This window comes from Artemia sp. Qi Xiang Cuo, chromosome 4 (assembly GCF_049724085.1).
Source record: "Artemia sp. Qi Xiang Cuo chromosome 4, ASM4972408v1, whole genome shotgun sequence".
In the NCBI taxonomy this organism is placed as follows: domain Eukaryota; kingdom Metazoa; phylum Arthropoda; class Branchiopoda; order Anostraca; family Artemiidae; genus Artemia; species Artemia sp. Qi Xiang Cuo.
This window is the reverse complement of record NC_142797.1, coordinates 64,093,216-64,114,567: the sequence shown is the minus strand read 5'-3', so window position 1 is coordinate 64,114,567 and position 21,352 is coordinate 64,093,216. Positions and strand designations below refer to the sequence as shown.

At 36.5% G+C, this 21,352-nt stretch overlaps 1 protein-coding gene across 1 annotated transcript in view; it reads left to right on the top strand.

Moving 5' to 3' along the window:
• Window positions 1-21,352, top strand: part of LOC148953326 (uncharacterized) — a 126,977-nt gene that overhangs the window by 4,088 nt on the left and 101,537 nt on the right. The window contains exon 2 of the mRNA XM_089087623.1: window positions 4,693-5,258. Coding sequence (XP_088943749.1) covers window positions 4,717-5,258 — 542 coding nt within the window. The 5' untranslated portion in view covers window positions 4,693-4,716. The remainder of the gene's footprint in view (window positions 1-4,692; window positions 5,259-21,352) is intronic.

Genomic DNA, 21,352 nt, shown 5'->3' with positions numbered 1-21,352 from the left:
GGCTATTTTGTTTAACGTAGTTGAAAGTTCTGGAAATTAGGTCTTTGAGGATGACAACCCCTCAGATCCCTCAGGGCAAGGGTTGTAGTTTATGCCCTGGGGGCATATAAGGTGTTTATAGAAAGCGGTGTCGTAGAAACTCAAAAAGGGCTCATTCGATTGGAAATTGAAAGAGCTAGGGCCCTATTTAACAGTCGAAAGTGATTGGAAGCCTTGACATTTTTATAGTAAAGATCGATGTGGGTACAATGTATTACCCAATAATACTATGTATTATTATTATTATTATTATTTTTTTTTTTGAAACCTGGGCACTTCGTATCGAAGGAGTTGTCTTAGGAACTTCGAAAAGGTTTTTTCGAAAGGGAATTTCGAAAGTGATTGGAGGGTAACTAGTTCCGCTCCCACTCCTAATATCCTACCTGCCCATTATTTTTGAAAATCAAATCTTGCCTTTAAATTAAATCAAAATGCACTTTGTTAAAGCTAATTCCCAATTAGGTATCTCGACAGTATCCTAAGGGAAAAGGAGGGTATTACGTTGAAACTTTCTTTTTGCGAATGGTATCAAGTTTTCTGTTTCAGGTCAACTAGAGGAGGTATGAAACTGAATAAAACACTACTATTTGTGTCCAGATTTTTAAAAGTGTGTATGTTGTTAAAAATTGCTCAAATTTTTTTCCAGCTTACAAATAGCAGGCCAAACTATAAAGTCTTAAAAAAAAGCAAAAAGACTTAGAGAATTATTTTCTTTTTCCCTGAAAAGACTATGTCAATATAAAATGAACAGAAATTAATTAAAAACCCTTTTCCACAAAATAAGTTTTTCAAAGAAAAGTAAAGAACTCCATTAAACCAAAAATGAGCAAAAATCAAATCAAATAATCTACCAAGTGTGAAACTACCACAAATCAGCATTGATAAATAAATGAAACCCAAAACGAACAAAAATTACAATAAATAACCGAGTCAACTCAAAACGACCCGAAACTAACATGAGTAGGGCTCAAAATCCCTATGCCTTCCCAGGGCCAGAACATAATTTGCACTTTACAGAAAAAAATACAAATAAATGTGCATTGTCAGTTTAATATACATATACTGATATTTGTAAATCAAAACGTTAATATTATTTGATTTATTAAAGTTATAAAAGTAAAACACTTATATTTTTTCAGTAAAATGCAAATTATGTTCTGGCCTTGGGAAGGCATAGGGGTTTTGAGCCCTACTCATGTTAATTTCTGCTCGTTTTGGGTTGACTCGGTTATTTATTGTAATTTCTGTTCGTTTTAGGTTTCATTTATTTATCGATGCTGATTTGTGGTAGTTTCACGCTTGGTAGATTATTTGATTTATTTTTGCTCATTTTTGGTTTAATGGAGTTCTTTAGTTTTCTTTTAAAAACTTATCTTGTGGAAAAAGTTTTTTAATTAATATATAATAAAGAAATAAACAAAATAACCAAGAAACGATTATCATCGATATCAATAATCATCGAGACAATAAATTACAATATCAAAAATCATTACGAAATATTAATACGGAAAACAAATAGACAATTTAACCAATATCAAGATGTCCCATATTTTCCTGCATAGGTCTTAAAATTTGCCTGTTTTTTCTATTTACTGAATATCCCTCCCCCCATCCAAAGTAAACATCTTCACAGATGTATGCATTAACCACAAGTTTAGTCTTTAACGGCTCTGCGTTAGTCTTTAAACAGCCCGACTCTGCGTTAGAATGCTTTACTGATTCATAGGATATTAAGAAACTTGTTCTCAGGGGTTGATGGATGAATAATTTTTTTTTTTTTTTCAAAATTCGTCATACAAAAAAAAGGAAAAAGACGGAGCATTTAAAAAAGAAAAAAGGAAAGAAAAGACCAATGGAAAGTAAACCGTTGAAAACGCTGCAAATACTTCGATCAAATTTAGGACACAATATTGAATTTCAATATACGAAAACAAATACTTAAAACAAATACATAGATAAGTTGCCGGAAAAGTACTAAAGAACAAGGATGTTTTCTATTCTCCAATCGAATATTATGCACAGATACATAAGAAATATCTAAGAACAGATATTCTTATTAATGTATTATCTGACTTGACATATCAAGACTTGACTTTCAAATTTCAATAAATAGTTTAGTTTACTAGGAAACAAACACCTGAATCTGATACAAAAATATGTTAAACAAAATTAATGCATATCAAAGTTTACAAAGTTTAAAATCGATTAGAAGAGATAGATGGCTGGGAAACAGAGTCTCTTGGACCAATCAAGACCGCAACTAAGGATTCGCAAATTTTTGTTTGTTTCTGAGATAAGAAATAAACGCTACCAAGTAGCAAAAAAAACGCAAGTTAAATTAGAATGTTGATTACGTTTATAAATAATGCTTAGATCAGAGTTTATAGAACGGGATCGGAAATGCTGAATTTTCTAATAAAATAAACTTAGCCACAAAAGCTGAAGGCCAGTAAATCTTCGTACTTATAATTATCGCTTGTAGATACTCAAAACCTAAGTAAAACCTTTATAGTAATTTTGACAAGGTCGTCTCCTCCCCTCAATACTAATTTCTCTGAAATAAATCGATGCATTGTTGTTATTTTAGCACATAATTAAAAACTTGATATAAATTTCTCAGCGATAATGCACCATTGCATTCTACTATTTTAAACTGATCTTTTGAACTTTAGTTCATATTAATATAATCATAAGTCTTTTTCACAATTCAGTTAGTTTATTATTATAAAGCGACAAGGACACTGTTGCTATTACCTCCTTGTCGGTGCAGTTGTGTAGTTGATGAGTGCTCAAATTGTGGTTTGGACAGACTGGGAATTCAGTTAAAATAAAAATTTAAAGGTCTTCTACTGAAATTTCATTTATTTGAGAAAAAACGTAAAAAAGACGTAAGTCTTTTAAATTACTTTTACTTTGCTTATGCCATAATTGCCCTCACCCTATACACAGATCGAATAAGGTCTGGGCATCGAACCCTTACGATATGGAAATTAGCTATGAATTTTCATCAAATTTTACTGAAACCCGACAACCGTTCTAATAGGTCTTCTGATTACAAGAATTGCTATCGCCCATTCTTCACAGGATAGGATCGGGCCTAGACCCTGAATTGTCCTAAATAGGACATGAGCTGTTTTTACCCCTCAAATTTGATTTTAATCCGACTGCGTGTCCTGGTGTAATTCCTAATGATAATAGTTCTGGGCACTTCCTACCCAGAAGGGGTTGGATCGGTGACGTACTCTCAAATGGCATAACTAGGCCGCTTGCCTTTACTTCCCACCAAGTTTGGTTGACATATCTAAGAATCGCCTTTTGGTAGAGGTCTTAATCGCTATCATTTAGGGACCCCCTCCCCTTACAAAGGTTGGACCAGGTTGAGACGCCGATAAGGCAAATTTAAAAATTTGATCCCGTATTTTGCCAATTTTTTGTTAAAATTTGGCAATCCGTTCTAGTAGACGTCACTGTTACAGGGACCTCAGACCATCTTTCTCACCGCATATATAGGATTGGGCCTGGTTCCAAAATAGACGAAATTGTAGGTTCCTAAAAGGTTGTAAGAGGACATGATATCGTAATTCCGATAAGATTTGATTTGGACCAAACAGCCCACTCTGGTACATGTCGTGATGATAACAATTTAGGGGTTCTCTCCCTTCACAGAGATTTTTATTTCCTAGGAAATTTTTATGTTATACGGAATATTTCATGTCATAAAGAGCATATACACGAATCCTACATTACCGGATTCCTATGAATTTTCTGGCGGAGGTAAATGGCAGTTTCGTTTGCTTTGCATATCGTTTAATTTGCTGAAAAAAGATAATCTTTCTGCAAAATTACTAGAAATTTTGCAAACGTTTGGGGATTAAAAACGCGTGATGTCCAGGTTTCTGCTATAATCAGTTAGAAAAGTTCTGGCTTATTTCTGTATTCCCATACTTTAGTTGTTTTTTTTTGGGGGGGGGGGACTTTCAAATCGGTCTAACCTCAAGAATTTCCCTAAGATTTTGTATATTTTTCACAATATTTACTTGCTTTTTCGTTTTGGGACTTTGCCCCCTCCTTTCCCTTCAAGATCGATTTTTGACTACGTCCCTGAACCAACATTCACGGCCGCATGCAGGGGGGTTGACCCCCTCCCCGAAATGTTTGCCTGACTCATAAAAACGTATCAAAAATGAATATAAACAAATTTTGATGTGTTTTTTGAAGCGTTTCTTAAAGTCCCCCCCCAAATCCTTTTGTACCCCCCCCCCCTAAAAATCCCGGATACGACCCTGCCAACATTGGATCGTTTCTTTTAATTTTCGCATTCCTTTTTTCTTAAAAAAAACAAAAACAAAACAGAAGTCAAAATATTAATGATACAAACTTAGTAAAATTTATGAATTGGTGTTAATACGTAACGCCTTACTATAATGTCGCAACGAAATTTACTGTAGATGTGCCAATTAGTATCTGCCTTAGTCAGTTAGGCTCGGCAATAGAATTTGAATTTAACGCTCCTGCTTGGTTAAAGAAATACTTTAAGTTTTGTATCTAGTAGTGCTAAAGCTACTTCCTCAAATAAGTCTCTTCTTAAATGACCATTTTGTGTGTTTTGTTTAGTGGGCAAAATATATTGTGATGAAGTGAATTTGATTGCAGAAATCGGATAAAATCTTTTTGGAAATGGCTGATCGTCAGCGCCGGCCATCTTACGTCTGCGTACCCTTCCCACATCGTCGGCACTATGCTGTACGACGAAAGAGTAGAAAGTTTCGACAACTGAAAGCTTTAAAAAGTACAGAAGCAAGCCCTTTATCGGAAGATGTCACTTGGGGACAGAGTGATAGTTGTTCTAGTGTGTCCAGGACCCGAAAATTTGGATTTGTGCCAAGTGAAAGTTTTCTAGATGGCTTTTTGGACGCCTTATCTTCAAATGAATCTGCCATAGGCGATTATGAGGTGTTTGATTCACTCAAAAGTAGTCTCCCTGCTGTTGATTGTCCCTCTGACGCACGTGACCCTAGTTCTAGCTGCGCTACGTTAATTCCATTTTGCGATGAAACTAATAAGTCAGAAGCAACTAATACTCCTTCAATACAAATTGAGACAATTAGTGGTGGTTTTCCCTCCACGCCAGTTAGCGAGGAAAATGAATATCTGCTTCCAGTTCCATACTCAACGGAGCGTAGGAAGGCTGTTAGGAAACGAAACAGGAAACATGGCAGGTATGTTGAATCTGTCTGTAATGTGTCGCACAATCTAATTTGTGATTATTTGTATGCATACTGAGTCAAGACTTGCTTTTGCACCTACTTATGGCACACAGAGTATTTAAGTCTCAAAGGGGGCCTGCAAAACCCACCAAAAAGTAAAATTGGAGGAGGAGGGAAATAGAGGGAATCTGCTAACCCTCGATGGTTTTGAATGTCGGTATAATTTTTGCCAAAGGCGGACATCTTGGTCAAATAGTTGAAAAAATTAGATCTAAGAAACTTTAAGATCTGATGAAAATACATATTGATTCGGTAAAACTTACATGGTCCCCCTCCCGCCCAGTGAAATAGCTCAGGATGGTCCCATGGGTAAAAATAGTTATATGCACTTTTGTCTATTCTGACAAATCGCAGCTCAAGTTTTAGCATTTTTTAAAGCTTCTTGGATTTATTGGCGTTTCGATTCTCCCCAATCACGAGGGGAAAACCGATATCTGGGTATTCCTGAAATGGAAGTTGTTGTCAAACAGAAATACCACGAAACTTCAGAAACTTCAAAAAGGGCTCATTCGATTGGAAAGTGAAATGGCTACTAAACTAAACTAAACTAAATAAAACTAATATATTTAAAATCAACATAAAAAATCCGAATCTTTTGATGTAACTATTTGTATCAAAATTCCATGTTTTAGAGTTTCGGTTACTATTGAGCCTGGTCGCTCCTTACTTACAGTGCGTTACCACGAATCGTTTGACTTCTAGAACTTAATATAGCTTGTTCATATGAATACGCAGGTCTATGCTAGTAACAACCACAAGCCGAAGAGATGCATTATCGCACAAAAATCATAGTTATTTAGCTTCTTAAGATACAATTAAATGACTGGTGATATTTTTGTACTGGCAATATTTTGTAAAACCACTCAAAACAAAACTATTTTTTTTTAAATTGCTATCAAAAATATTCTTTCGATTTTTTCGTCCCACTTTATACCTAGCAGAGACTAGGCTAAACAATGAAAGTTTCAAAATAAAAAATAAGGTGAAAATTCGCCATAATGAGATTTTGATGATAGTTAAAACTCTTCGAGAGACTGTAAGTTGAGCCATTGGTTCAATGTTTAACAAAGAAACTTACACTATTTTTACATTTCAGTAGCTTCAAGACGAGTAGAACAGCGGTAAATCTCAGACACTCTGATGACTCGAAAACAGCCATCATCCAGGATAGGCTATCCCGAGTGCCAAAACCGGGTGAAGTGAGGGGGCTGCTACAAAGATTAACTTTTAGAAAGTGTTTTCATTACTCAGGTGACAGTTCACCCGGGAACCAGGGTTAATTTTATTCTGGGTGCTATCAGCCCTAGGAACATGCCTATATAATCCTTACTTTAGGCTAAAATGTTAGGCAGTTTGCCTGCGAGTTTCTTAAGACTGTGAGTCATTAGTGTTGTGTTCGAAAGGGGACTTTAGAACGCTATAAAAGGGCTTTAAATACATAAAATGAAGTAGCAATTCTATTCGGTTATTTCAAATACAAGGAATGTCTTTAAAGTTTTAATGCTTCCTCCAACAAATCGAAAAATATAATGTTAATTGTCTTATCTTTTAAATATTACATAGCAGCTCCTCCCAAAGTAGAAGTTCAAGGTTTTCTGTTAGCGAAGGGAGAAATTTACGGTTTACAGGGGAATTTTTATTAAAAAAAAACAAGCAGTTTAATACAATTCAGTTCACAAATTTTGTTTAAAATTTTCAAATAAAATTTCCGTAAAAGAGTGTCAATCGTAGGGAAATGCGCCAAGCGATCTAGGGAATATCCCATACGTGGTAAAGTTTTAGAATTGGGTCTCTTCAAAATGAGACATGCTGGAACAAAAAGAGACATTTATATATTGCAAATTTTACCCTTATTTTCATGGTTTGGTTCGCGTTTTCGCTACTTCATCCCTACCCCCCCACCCCACCGATGGTTTCATGTACCCTTAGGCTACGTAGAGAGAAGTAAAGTAATAATTGATGAAAAATAATTCAAAAACAGATAAAAATGGGGGAAAACAAGGAAATATGATTCATCGATGCTTGGAGCGTATTATAAAGGAAGAATATTATTATTTTTTTGTTATTTTCTTTGTATAGCCTAGGGCTATATAAGACCATAGAGGGGCGTGTGGATGAACTATCAAAAACGCCAACCAAATCATGGGAGTAAGCAGAAAATTAGCAATATAAAAATGTGTCTATATTTGTTCTAGCATGTCTGATTCTGAAGATGCCCAATTCTGAACTTTTATTCCATACGCAGAACAGGGTAAAACGTGGCATAACTTTGCAGCACATTTGACACACCGAAGATGATCACTAGAATTCATTAAGCGGGCAGCCACTCGAGCTAGCTTTGTTTGAATTTAGTTATTTATTTCTGGTCAACAGCTGGTTCAAGATCACAGGCAGCGCAGCGCTGCCTAAGTAAAGAACGATGGGGGCAAAATGTATTATTTTTTTTTTTCCATACCCGGGCACTTCGTATCGAAGGAGGCGTCGTAGAAACTTTGAAAAGGGCTCATTCGATTGGGGATTGGAGTGGCTCGTGCTCTTTTTAATAGTCGAGTGATTGGGGGCCACTATCCCCCCCCCACGCCCATCATTCCCCCAAACACATCCAATCAAAATTTTGAGATGGCCATTTTGTTCAGCGTTGTTGATTTCCAGATAGAAATTATGATGATGAGGAGGACACTACCCCACAGCCCTCAGGGCAAGGGTTTTAAGTTATGCCCTGGGGGCATATAAGAACGATGTTGGCACAATGTATTATTTATTATTTTTTATCCTTTAGAGCAGGGCACTTCGTATCGAAGAAGTTGTCGTAGAAATTCGATTGGAAATTCAAAGGTCTAGTGTCCTTTTTAATAGTCGAAAGTTATTTGAGAACAACTAATCCCCCTCTCACGTCCACCTTTTCCCCAAACACATCCAATCAAAATTTTTAGATAGCCATTTTGTTCAGCATAGTTGATTTCCAGAAAGAAATTATGTTTTTTGAGGAGGGAGCTCCCCCACAGCCCTTAGGGCAAGAGTTGTAAGTTATGCCCTTGGGGCCTATAAGGTTTTTATAAAACGCGTTGTCGTAGGAACTCCAAAAAGGGCTCATTTGATTCGAAATTGGAATGGCTAGTGCCCTTTTTAATAGTTGAAAGTGATTGGAAGGCAAACCCCTTCCACGCCCACCATTTCCCCAAACATATCCAATCAAAATTTTGAGATAGCCATTTTGTTTCACGCAGTTTAAAGTTCAGGAAATTATACCTTTGAGCAGGACAGTCCCCCCACAGTCTTCAGGACAAGGCTTATAAGTTATGCCCTAGGGGCATATAAGGTTTTTATTGAAATGTTTGTCGTAGAAACTTGAAAAAGGGCTCATTCGATTGGAAATTCAAAGGGCTAGTACCCTTTTTAAGAGTCAAAAGTGATTTGAGGGCAATTAACCCCCCTCTCACGCCCACCTTTTCCCCAACACACCCAATCAAAATTTTTAGATATCCATTTTGTTTCACGCAGTTTAAAGTTCAGGAAATTATAAATTTGAGCAGGACACTTCCCCAATAGTCTTTAGGGCAAGGGTTATAAGTTATGCCTCGGGGGCATATAATTTTTTATTGGAATCTTTGTCGTAGAAACTTGAAAAAGAGCTTTTTCGATTTGAAATTCAAAGGGCTAGTGCCCTTTTTAATAGCCAAAAGTGATTTGAGGGCAACTAACCCACCTCTCACGCCCATCTTTTCCCCAAACACATCCAATCAAAATTTTTCGATAGCCATATTATTCAACGTAGTTGAAAGTTTTGGAAATTGGGTCTTTCAGGATGACTACCCTTCCCCCCACAACCCTCAGGGCAGGGGTTGTAAGTTATGCCCTGGCGGCATGTAAGGTTTTTATAGAAAGCGATGTTGTAAAAACATCAAAAAGGGCTCATTCAATTGGAAGTTGAAGGGGCTAGTGCCCATTTAACAGTCGAAAGGGATTGAAGGACAACTAACCCCCCTCTCACGCCCACCATTTCCCCAAACACATACAATCAAAATTTAGAGGTATCCGTTTTGTTCAACGTAGTCGAAAGTTCTGGAAATTAAGTCTTTTAGGATGATAACCCCCTCAGAGCCCTCAGTGCAAGGGGTGTTAGTTATTCTCTGAGGGCATATAAGGTTTATATAGAAAGTTGTTGTAGAAATTTCAAAAAGGGCTCATTTGTTTGGAAATTGAAATTGCCCTTTTGAATAGTCGAAAGTGAGTGGAGAGTAATTGACCCCCCTCTCACGCCCACCATTTCCCCACACACATTCAATCAAAGTTTAGAGATAGCCATTTTCTTCAACGTAGTTGAAAGATCTGGAAATTATGTATTTAAGAATGACAAACCCCCTAGAGCCCCCAGGGCAAAGTTATGCCCTGGGGGCATGTAAGGTTTTATAGTTAGAGTTGTCGTAAAAACTTCAAAAGGGGCTCATTCAATTGGGAATTGACAGGGCTAGTGCCCTTTTTAATAGTCGAAAGAGATTGGAGGGTAACTAACCACCCTTTCGCGCGCACCATTCCCCTAAACACATCCAATAAAAATTTTCAGATAGCCATAGTGTTGATGTAGTAGAAAGTTCTGGAAATTAGGTCTTTGAGGGGAACAACCTCTCCCCCAGCCGTCAGGGCAAGGGTCGTAAGTTATGGCCTGGGGGTATATAAGGTCTTATTGAAATCTTTGTCGTAGAAACTTGAAAAAGAGATCTTTTGATTGGAAATTCAAAGGGCTAGTGCCCTTTTTAATAGTCGAAAGTGATTTGAGGACAACTAACCCACCTCTCACGCCCACCTTTTTTCCAAACACATCCAATCAAAATTTTTAGATAGCCATTTTATTTAACGTAGTTGAAAGTCTTGTAAATTAGGTCTTTAAGGATGACAACCCCTCCCCCCACAACCCTCAGGGTAAGGGTTGTAATTTATGCCCTGGGGGCATATAAGGTGTTTATAGAAAGCGTTGTCGTTGAAACTAAAAAAAGACTCATTTGATTGGAAATTGAAAGGGCTAGTTCCCTTTTTAATAGTCGAAAGTGATTGGAAGGCTTGACATTTTTATAGTAAAGATCGATGTGGGTATAATGTATGATTTGTTTTTTGTTGTTGTTGTTTTTTAGACCAGGGTCTAAAAAAATACAAATGAATGTGCATTGTCAGTTTAATATACATATACTGATATTTAGTAATCAAAATGATAGTATTGTTTGATTTATTAAAGTTATAAAAGTGAGAACATTTATGTTTTTTTCAGTAAAGTGCAAATTATGTTCTGGCCTTGGGAAGGCATTGGGGTTTTGAGCCCAACTTATGTTAATTTCTGCTCGTTTTGAGTTTGACTCGGTTATTTATTGTAATTTCTGTTCGTTTTGGGTTTAATCATTTTATTATTGCTGATTTGCGGTAGTATCACGCTTAGTAGATTATTTGATTTTATTTTTGCTCATTTTCTGTTTAATGGAGTTCTTTACTTTTCTTTGAAAAAACTTATTTTGTAGAAAAGGTTTTTTTAATTAATACCAAATAACACCCAGCTGAAAAAAAGTTAGCGCGTAGTCTAGCGCTATATTTGGGAATTAGGGGGGGGGGGGATACTGGATGCGACTCTAAACACCCAAAAACAAGAAATTTTCTGAATTATAATTAAGTAAGATTTTTTTATTATAGTGTTCATTTCGGATAAGAACTCTTCCAATAAATCGCCAAACTAAGTGATACCACCTAAAAGAGCGAAATTAAAAGACCAAACATAAAAAGAGCAAAAATAAAAGGGCAAAACCATCACAATAAACACAAAAAACAGAGATTTAGCTCTACTTTTTACGAAAAACATAATAGGCTGGCCTACATAGACTCATAAGACAGAAACCAGGTAGAAAACAAAGTAATATACATTCTCTTTCCCCATTCAATACCCTTTCCGAATATGTGTTACCGAATTTTTGTAGCACAATTTCTAAATTATGTTAATTTATTAAACAATATATAAATTATTTTCAAAGTTCCCACGACTGATAATACCAGTTATGGCCATAGCCTATTTATCGAAGTTTAGTGATTTTTTGATAAGACCATTACTTTTTTGTGGCTATTTCTCACCAACAGTTGGCTCATAATATCCAGTAAAGCCAATAAAAAACTTTTGCACATACACATAGCCTATATGGCCTCGTTAGTCCTAAACCTAACCTATTCTCCCAAATCACACAGAACATTATTGAAGGTAGGCTATTAGCTTATGCTGGGGTTTTTAGACAGTTTATCTTTAGCAAGCTGATCGTTTTGATACTATAATTCCTATGATCTCAGCAGAATTTTAAACCTCAACCACACCAGAATTTTTTTTTTGTCATTTAAGAGATAGAAATTAAAAGTCTTTAAGACCATAAAAATCAGGATTTACGAAAGGTATGAGGCTCAAAAAACTTTCTCCTATCCAATAGGAACTTTAGATCAATTTTGAAAGTTTCACTTTAATACCATGAAGAATTTCTAAGATCACCAAAGGTCACTGCCATTTGAAGAAAAACAGCGTGGAAATTCATAATCATGGAGAGCCACTAATCTGCGCCTTTACCCTTTAAATATCAAAGCCCCAAATCCACGGCAGAGGAGCTTATTTATATGGTGTTGCCATAAATAATTTTATAGGTCTTATTACCTTTCACAGCAAAGAAGGGGTATCTTCAACCCCGTAATAAAATCCTCACTAGGCTACTGTATATTAGGCTAGCTATGCTTCATCTTTCAAAAGAGAAAAAAAGTCTTAGAAAAGTAAAAAATTTCAACTCACAACACAATAAAGTTCCGGTTCGTACTCAAAAGCAAACCATTTGTTTTTTTTTTTACTAAATAATGTTCCGTGCAATGTCCGACAGCCCGAGTCTGAAAAACTAATGACATTGTGTCATATAGACTCAATATTAGTTTATTGAACATCAATATTTGACGCTCTTAAAGTCTTACGAGAGGGAAAAGGTAAAGGTAAATAATACGGCATTGGACTTTACAGTCCCTACCGGCGGTGCTGATCTCCGTTTCTTGGCCCTTCAGCCAGGATGGGGGGTTGGGGGCCAACCATCCTATGCTTTCACACACCCTTCCTGTTTACCTTCCCCAGATTTCTCCCGGTACTCATTTAAAGCTGGGTCGACTTTCTCTGAGCTTACAGAGTCACGCGACTGACCCCCATCCCAAACCAAATAATTGGGTACACTAGGATTCGAACCTCCGTCCTCTCGAACAAAGGTTCCTAAATCCAGCGCACCAATCCACTCGGCGGAAACGATATCGATAAATGTCAAATTCCTTAGTTTGGTTTTCGATGGATTAATGGATGGTAATAAATTATTATGAAAGGAAAGAATATACTGATATTGTTTGATGGAATACGAAGATTTGCAGCTTCGTCGCATGGCAAAAAGTAATTGGATCCAAATTACAAAAATAATTTCTTTCAAATAAAGCATTTCACGCCAAAAATATGCCATGTCACTTAAAACACGCCAAGATTTACGCCTGGCGGGACGACTCAAAATTCTCCCGCCAGCCACTACCAAAACACGCCAGTTTGGCGGGAAATAAGCCGATATGGCAACAGTGTTCCGGGCACATCACGCGTTGCACATTTCTCCTTGACTCCTCCTTCGCGCGTGCACAATGACAAAATTTTACCGATTGCTGGCCGTACATGCGGTAGGAATGGTTGAAAAAACACCAACGCTAGTTCCTCCACTGACCACGTCCGTATGTGGCGCTGTGATGTGTCGTATTTCTGAACAAACTTCCAGTACTGTACCTTTGCTCAGGGTTACCATTCCCAGTGGTTTATCACTATTTCTAGTGATTTTTTACATTGCCTAAACAAAAAGCACTAAATTTGCACATAGATCACTAGATTATTGAGGAAAATCACTAAATCAATCAGAAAATCACTAAAATCTAGTGATCTTTTTGTCACTGAGTGACAACCCTGCCTTTGCTGTGCTTTAAACTGTCGAATGAAATATTTGAATTTGAATGAAATTAATAATCAAACAGTTCGTGGTAACGAACTGTAAGTAAGGAGCGACCCGGCTCAATGGTAACCGAAACTCTAGAAAACGGATTTTTTATACCAATAGATACATCAAAAGAATCAGATGTTAATGCTGATTTCAAATATATAATTTTCATCAAGTTTAGTCCTACCCATCAAAAGTTACGCACCTGAGAAAATTTGGCTGATTTTCAAAAATAGGGGGAAAGACCCCCTAAAAATTATAGAACCTTACTGAAAATAACACCATCATATTCAGCCTATCAGAGAACCCTACTGTTGAAGTTTCAAGGTCCTATCTACAAAAATGTGAAAGTTTGCATTATTTTTCCCAGAAGAAAGATCACGGATGCGGGTTTATTTATTTATTATTTTTTTTTTCCAGGGGTGATCGTATCGAACCAGTTGTACTAGAATATCGCAGGAGGGCTCATTGGAACGGAAATTAAAAGTTCTAGTGCCCTTTTTAAGTGACCAAAAAAATGAAGTGCAACTAGGCCCCCTCCCACGCTCATTTTTTTCCCAGTCACCCGATCGAAATTTTGAGATAGCCATTTTGTTCAGCATGGTCTAAAATATGATAAATATGTCTTTTTAGGATGAATTAATCCCCCGAAGTCCCCAGGGGGACGGCTAAAATTTATGAACTTTACCCAATGTTAACATATAGTATTGGTTATTGGGAAGTATACAGAAGTTTTCAGGAGGGTTTTTTTCTGGTAGGGCGGGGGGGGGGGGGCGGGGGTTATGTTGGAGGATCTTTCCATGAAGGAAGTTTTCATGGGGGAAGGGAGATTGCCATGAAAAGGGCGCCGGACTTGCCAGCATTATTTATTGGTTATTGGGAAGTATACAGACATTTTCAGGAAGGATTTTTTTCTGGAGGGGGGGGGGGCTATATGAGGGGTTTACTCTGGAGAATATTACCGTGGAGGATGTTTCTTTGGGGCAAGGGACATTTCTATGAAGGGGGCGCCGGATTTCCAAGCATTATTTAAAAAACGATCAGAAATTAAATAAAAAAAAAAGAAAAGTTTTTTCAACTGAAAGTAAGAAGCAACATTAGAACTTAATGAAAGGGGCTGTCCCCTCCTCAACGCCTTGCTCTTTACGCTAAATTTTGACTGTGTCTCACAACTTAATTTTTTAAAACAATAAAAAACTTTAGCGTAAAGAGCGAGGCGTTGAGGAGGGGACAGCCCCTTTTATATACGGAATAATTTCTGTTCGTTTTAAGTTTTAATGTCGCTTCTTACTTTCAGTTTAAAAAACTTGCTTTTTTTATTTAATTGAATGAAAGACTCGATGAGGTTGTGTTGGAACATCGGACTGCATACGACGAAAAAAAACTCTTTAGCTGGCTGCGCAACAGTAAAAACTGGAGGACGTGGATTTTCTTCAAGAAAAGCAATCGGCGTTTAAAAGCCATTAGAAAGAAAGGGGCTGAAATCCGCCGACGCTGATCTAAAAATGACTATCTTAAAATGAATCATGCAGTAAAAGTGTTGATGCCTCCACTAAAAAGGACCCGATGGAAGTGCATTGGAAATTTCTAAGTGTTTTCAAAGAAAACAATATAAACAGATATAAAATTATATTTTATTGGCTAGACAACAGTAAAAAAAAGTAATAAATAAACAAAAAACAGAACAAAACAGTGAATGAATAAATTATTATCTTCAACAAAAAGGATAGACTTTTGAAATTCATTAATAAAAAATGCTCCATTTCCGGCCGAAATTGGCCAGTGGAAAACAAACAATGACATAAAATCCGCCAACGCAAAGCAAACAATGGCATAAAATTAAAAACAAGCAGAATAAGAAAGAATCACGCCGTTGAAATGCTGAAGTGTAAACTTAAAACTCTTTGAAACAGTCAAATAAAAGAATCAATAGAATTGCAACGGAAACTTGTGTTTGTTTTGTCCATTTTTCATACATTCAATTTTATTTTTTGGATTCTGTCAATATTTCTGTCGGTAGCATCTTTTTAATTTTTTGGGAAGGAAAATTGGCAGGAACTTTTTTACTATGGCCGAAAATTGCAGGAAACCTTGTTTTTTCTTACTTGTCTATGAATATTGGGTTTTTGGAGAGGTGAGTCGGCCCTGCTGCCCCCACCAAATGCAGTCCTGAATTTTTTTTTTCGTGACTTTGTTTGACTTTTTTTTTAGATATTCCTGTGCATATAATTTCAGGATATGTTGTTCAAGATAGTTCGGCTGTCCTCAGCAAAAAAACTAGAGTTGTATTTTTGAAGTTTTCGAGACAAATCGCGAAATTGTGATTTTTTTGTCATGTGTGGAGCGGAGAAAATAAACGAAGGTACTGAATTCTCTGAATAACCTTCCTGAAGTCTGCTTTCCTCCTGTCGTTGCTGCTCCATTTCCTGCTGGGCGTGGAAATTAGGTTTTATAATTCTTGTATGTCTGTGCTAAGTTTTGGCTGTGGAAAACCGGTGAAATTCGTTTTTATCCCTGCACATACTAGGTAGTTTCTCAAAAAGTTTGGCAAATAAAAACATTTCAAATACGCCCTTGGATTCGCCGTGTCAAGATTAAGGGAGTTTCGCGCCTAACTTTTTTTTTTTTTGTGATAGAATAGCCGAAGGCTAATTTTTGTGTATTAGGCCAAAAAACAAAAAAAGGAACGACATAGCTTACCGTAGAATCGTTAGAAAAGTTAGAATGCTCCTTATGCTCTGCGCAAAAATTTCAAAAAAATAAAATCATATAATCTACATGATTCTATAATCTACATCATATAATCTACATGATCATATAAATTCTACATGATTCATATCACAAGTATTAATAATTAATCGAACTCTTGGCCGCCTTTTCCTGATTATCTAAAGCGGCCAAGATTTGGACTGAAATTGTTTCATTTCTTTTCGAAACAACCCTTTAAAAGGAAGTTATGTTAATTTTAAACCAGGTATGGGTCTTCTACGCCTCTTATATTCTTGTTTGGCCCCTATGGATTTAGATGTTATCAGTTTTATTTAGATCAGGGAGTTCCAGCCTTTTTTGAGTTCAGCACCCCTTTTTAATCTTATAATACGGTAATAACCAAAGAATTAAATCTTGGAAACAACGGATTTGTGGCAAGCAGTATGGAATAGAAGAAGAAGAAAAATAAAATGAAGGAAAAAAATAAAAAGAAGAATGAAGGAGATAAAAATGAAGGAGAAAAATAAAAAGAAGAAAAAATAAAATCGCCTTGTATACATCAAGGCGTTCTCAGCTTTGAAAAAGGGAAAGAATTTAGCCAAAACAAACCTTAAAAAATCCTACTCCTCTTAACAACAACAAAATCAATTGAGCTGTGTTGAAATATGAGCTCCTTTGATTGATATATTCTATTTTCGTAATTTACACATTGAATAGTTGTTGCATATTTTGGTTTGATTTTTCCTTTTTAGGCTCTTTTGATTTTAGATTATTTCTTTTCTTTGAATTTTCTATAATTTAAATTGTTTCCCATTTCCAAAACTGAGGACACCTTGTATCACAGCTTATAGAATTAGCAGTATGATCATTCTCTATCTCACCCATTATAAAAACCCGGACCGGGGTGCGAGTGCTCCGGAGAACGTTTTTGCAGATATAAACACAGGCGAAGTCAGATTAGCGGGAATGCAGGTTATTCTGTTTCCGATTGTTTCCATCAAAGTGCATTGAAACAATCGGAAACAGACTAACCCGCATTCCCGCTAATGCAGAAATAAGTGGGAGGAGCTTTTTGTTCGCACCGAGAACGAAGACCAGAAAGGATCTGCGATAAGCTTACTGGTATATTCTGTCTACTGTGCCTTGTATATAGGCTAAATATTGGTTCGATTTTTCTTGTTTATTTTTCTAGTGACCATAGACACGTTGTTTGCAAAAGTTACCTCTTTGGTTTTGACATGGTACGTAAGTTCGGCTTTAAATATTCTATTTTAACACGGTGTTGCGCTTCTTTAAAAAATACCGCGATTTTTGCTGCAAATTTACCTATACTGTTTTCCTTATATAATTTTAATGGCTGTATCCATGGAAGGGGGGTATTTGAGCACTCCACTCCAAATATTTGTCCGACGTAGCATAAATGAATAAATACGTAACAAAACTGGATATAAACAATTTTTTGATGCAGTTTTAAAGTTGTTTTTCTATGTAAGTTCGGCTTTGAATGTTTTATTCAGTGTCCCGACACTGAAAAGGTTAGTCTTAGGCTTATATTCCCTGCTAATTTTTAGTTTATTTTTTTCTGCTCTTCTACGGTTTCCATATATCAATGACAAACAACAATTTTGATATCATTCCAAAGCTGACATTCTAGTTGATCATCTACCGAACTACTACTACTAACAACTCGCCGCAGCACAGAGTCGCAAGAGGCCAACACAGCTACGCATGCTCCTCCTCCATTCTAGTTTATTCAAAGCCACCCTCTTTACAGCCTCCCAAGAAGTTCCCATTTCCCTTAAATCTTTCTTTACGACATCCACCCATCCCAACCGCGGACGACCTGCTTTCTGTTTAGCCCTAGACGGTTGGCCGAAAAGGTCAATCTTTGGCAATCTTGCATTTTTGAAATCTGATCTACATGGTTTGTAGATAAGAATTAAATAAAAAAAACAAGTTTTTTTAAACTGGAAGTAAGGAGTGACATTAAAACTTAAAACGAACAGAAATTATTCCTTATATGAAAGGGGTTGTCTCCTTCTCAACGCCTCGCTCTTTACGCTAAAGTTTTTTATTGTTTTAAAAAATAAAGTTGTGAGACAGAGTCAAACATTAGCGTAAAGAGCGAGGCGTTGAGGAGGGGACATCCCCTTTTATATACGGAATAATTTCTGTTCGTTTTAAGTTTTAATGTCGCTCCTTATTTTCAGTTTAAAAACTTGTTTTTTTTATTTAATTTCTGATCGTTGTTTTAGTTAATGCAGCTTTTATTTTGGCTAACCGTCATTGAATAAGTAAACGAAATTTGCATAAAAATTTTACTTTTCTTTTGCTAAATGGATGTCTTTACAAATTAACTTACGTAACTAACTTCTATATTCGTATATTTTTCTTCTGGCAAAAAATACAAAGTTGCAGATTTTTACAGATATGAGCTTGAAACCTATGTAATAGGGACGCTGAATCTGACGGTGTGATTTTCATTAATATTCTTTCTTTTGTAGGGAATGTGTCTCCTCTCTTTGAAAAATCGGGTAAATTTTCTCAGGCTCGTAGCCTTTGATGAGTACTGCTAAACTTAATCAAATTTAGTTATCTAGACTCAGCATTATAAACAAATTCTTTTTGTACATTTATTGACATCGAAATTTTGTTTTTAAAAGTGTCGATTACTATTGAGCCGTATCGCTTGTTTTTTTTGTTTTTTTTATTACGTATATGTTATTACGTATATGAGGGGGGTTCTCCCCTTAGTCAATAGGACGCTCTTTACGTTAAAAGTTAAAAAAAAATTTGATTAACAAACCCCTGAATCACAAAGGCCGTTTAATTAGAATACATAGGTCTTTCGAAAGCACTAAAAAAAACTGTAGCGCAAAGAGCGAGGTATTAACTTGGGGGAAAACCCCCTCACATACGTTATAATTTCTGTTCGTTTTAACTTCTAATGTTGCTTCTTACTTTCAGTTGAAAAAACTTTTTTTTTTTTAATTTCTGAACATTTTTCAAATAATGCTTGGAAATCTGGCGCCCCCTTCATAGAAATGTCCCTTACCCCGAAGAAACATCCTCCACGGAAAGATTCTTAAGAGTAACCCCCTCCTCTAGCCCCCCCGCCCCTCCAGAAAAAAATCCTTCCTGAAAATGTCTGTATACTTCCCAATAACCAATAAATAATGCTGGCAAGTCCGGCGCCCCCTTCATGGCAATTTCCCTTCCCCCATGAAAACTTCCTTCAAGGACAGATCCTCCAACATAACCCCCAACCCACACTTCCCTCCCACTACCAGAAAAAATCCCTCCTGAAAACGTATGTATACTTCCCAATAACCAATACTATATGTAAAGATAGGGTAAAGTACATAACTTTCAGCCCTCCCCCTGGGAGCTTTGGGGGATTAAGTCATCCTAAACTACATATTTATCATATTTTAGACCATGCTGAACAAAATGGCTATCTCAAAATTTTTAATCGGGCGACTTTGGTAAAAAAATGCGCATCGGAGGGGGCCTAGTTGCCCTCCATTTTTTTGGTCGATTAAAATGGGCACTTGAGCTTTTAATTTACACTCCAATGAGCCCTCCCACGATATTCTAGGACCACTGGGTCGATACGATCACCCCTGGAAAAAAAAAAACAACACGCAAACGTGATCTTTCTTCTGGCAAAACATGCAAAATCCCACATTTTTTGTAGATAGGAGCTTGAAACCTCTATAGTAGGGTTCTCTGATACGCGGAATATGATGGTGTGATTTTCATTAAGTTTCTATAACTTTTAGGGGGTCTTTCCCCCTTTTTTGAAAATCAGCCAAATTTTCTCAGGCGCGTAACTGTTGATGAGCAGCACTAAACTTGATGAAAGTTATATATTTGAAATCAGCATTGAAATTTGATTCTATTGATGTATCTATTGGTATCAAAACCCGTTTTCTAGAGTTTCGGTTACCATCGAGCCGGGTCGCTCCTTACTTACAGTTCGTTACCACGAACTGTTTGATACGTTGAAAACTGGCTCAAAAACGTTGAAAAAGGACAACTTCGCTATATTTTAAGTAAGTTTAAACTCTCCGCCAGAAAAAAAAAATCGAAGTAACGGTATAATTCTGGCTCGGTGAATGGATGGATCTGAGATTAATGAATCCAATCATATAAGCATTTTGTTCCTTTTGAGCAAGTTATAGCGGCAGGATTGTCGTGTAATCGCTTGTTTCAGAAGCAGCATATACCTTAAGCATACCTGCATACCCGGGTGGGATACGTGCTAGTTTCCCCATTTTGAAAAAAAGATTTCTGACACTCCCTTCCGAAGGCTCCGACTCATGTGTACCTGTATTATCAAGATTATTGCGTGTGTTACTTTTTTTTTTTACTGTCGAGTGACACTGGCTCTTGTAAATTTTAGAAAAAATAAGGGCGCGTGGGGCATGTACAAGGCAGACAATTAGGAGGAGGTAGGTAGGAGGAGGAGTTTGGACTCGACCCAATTTAATTTGAAGATCTTTACAATTTAGGAGGAGGAGGTAGGAGGAGGAGCTTTGGACTTGACCCACTTTAATCTGAAGATCTTTACAATTTTCTTCCTAATCCCGTACTTTTGTCTTATTATTTGCTAATTTTGCATTTTAAAGTTTGCCACCCTCCAATTGTTGCCTCACCTGAAAAAATTCTTGTGTTTATGCCTGACTCAAAACCCTGATTTTCCCACTAAATGATATTAAATCTGGTTTATAACTATATAAGTATTCAATAGCTAAAATAAGCATAAAAAAAAAGAAAAAAAGAGACAGGCTTCAATGTAGTTAAAGCCTTAGTTTTGAAAAAGATTAGTTGTGACAGCTTCTGGTTCTATAATTAACTCTTGTTCAACTACTGCTAAAGTGTGCTATTATTGCAATTGTTTGTAAACACTATTATTAGCCTTTTGGTTCTATGCACATTGCAGTCTTTTGGCTATATTTCAACTTTGAAAGTGGTGGTAATTAAGTTTGGTGTAGCTATGAATATCAAAATAAAACAATGTCAAACAGTAAAAAGAGGTTTTTGATGTACGTATGTGGTTAGGACGTGTGTCTTACGCTTTCTATTAAATCGTGTTTGCACGCACAAAAGCATCCACAAAGCCATGGGAAAGGCCGTACTTAGGGGGGTTTGACCTGCCCCCCTCCGAAATATTTGACCGGCTCATAAAAACGTACTTAAAATTCAATAAAATACATTTTTTTGCGTTTTTAAAGTTTTTGTAAGCCCCCTCCGAAAAAAAAAATCCTGAATACGATGAGAGTTTGACCATTAAAAGTTGCTCGTAGACAACTTTCATATGAA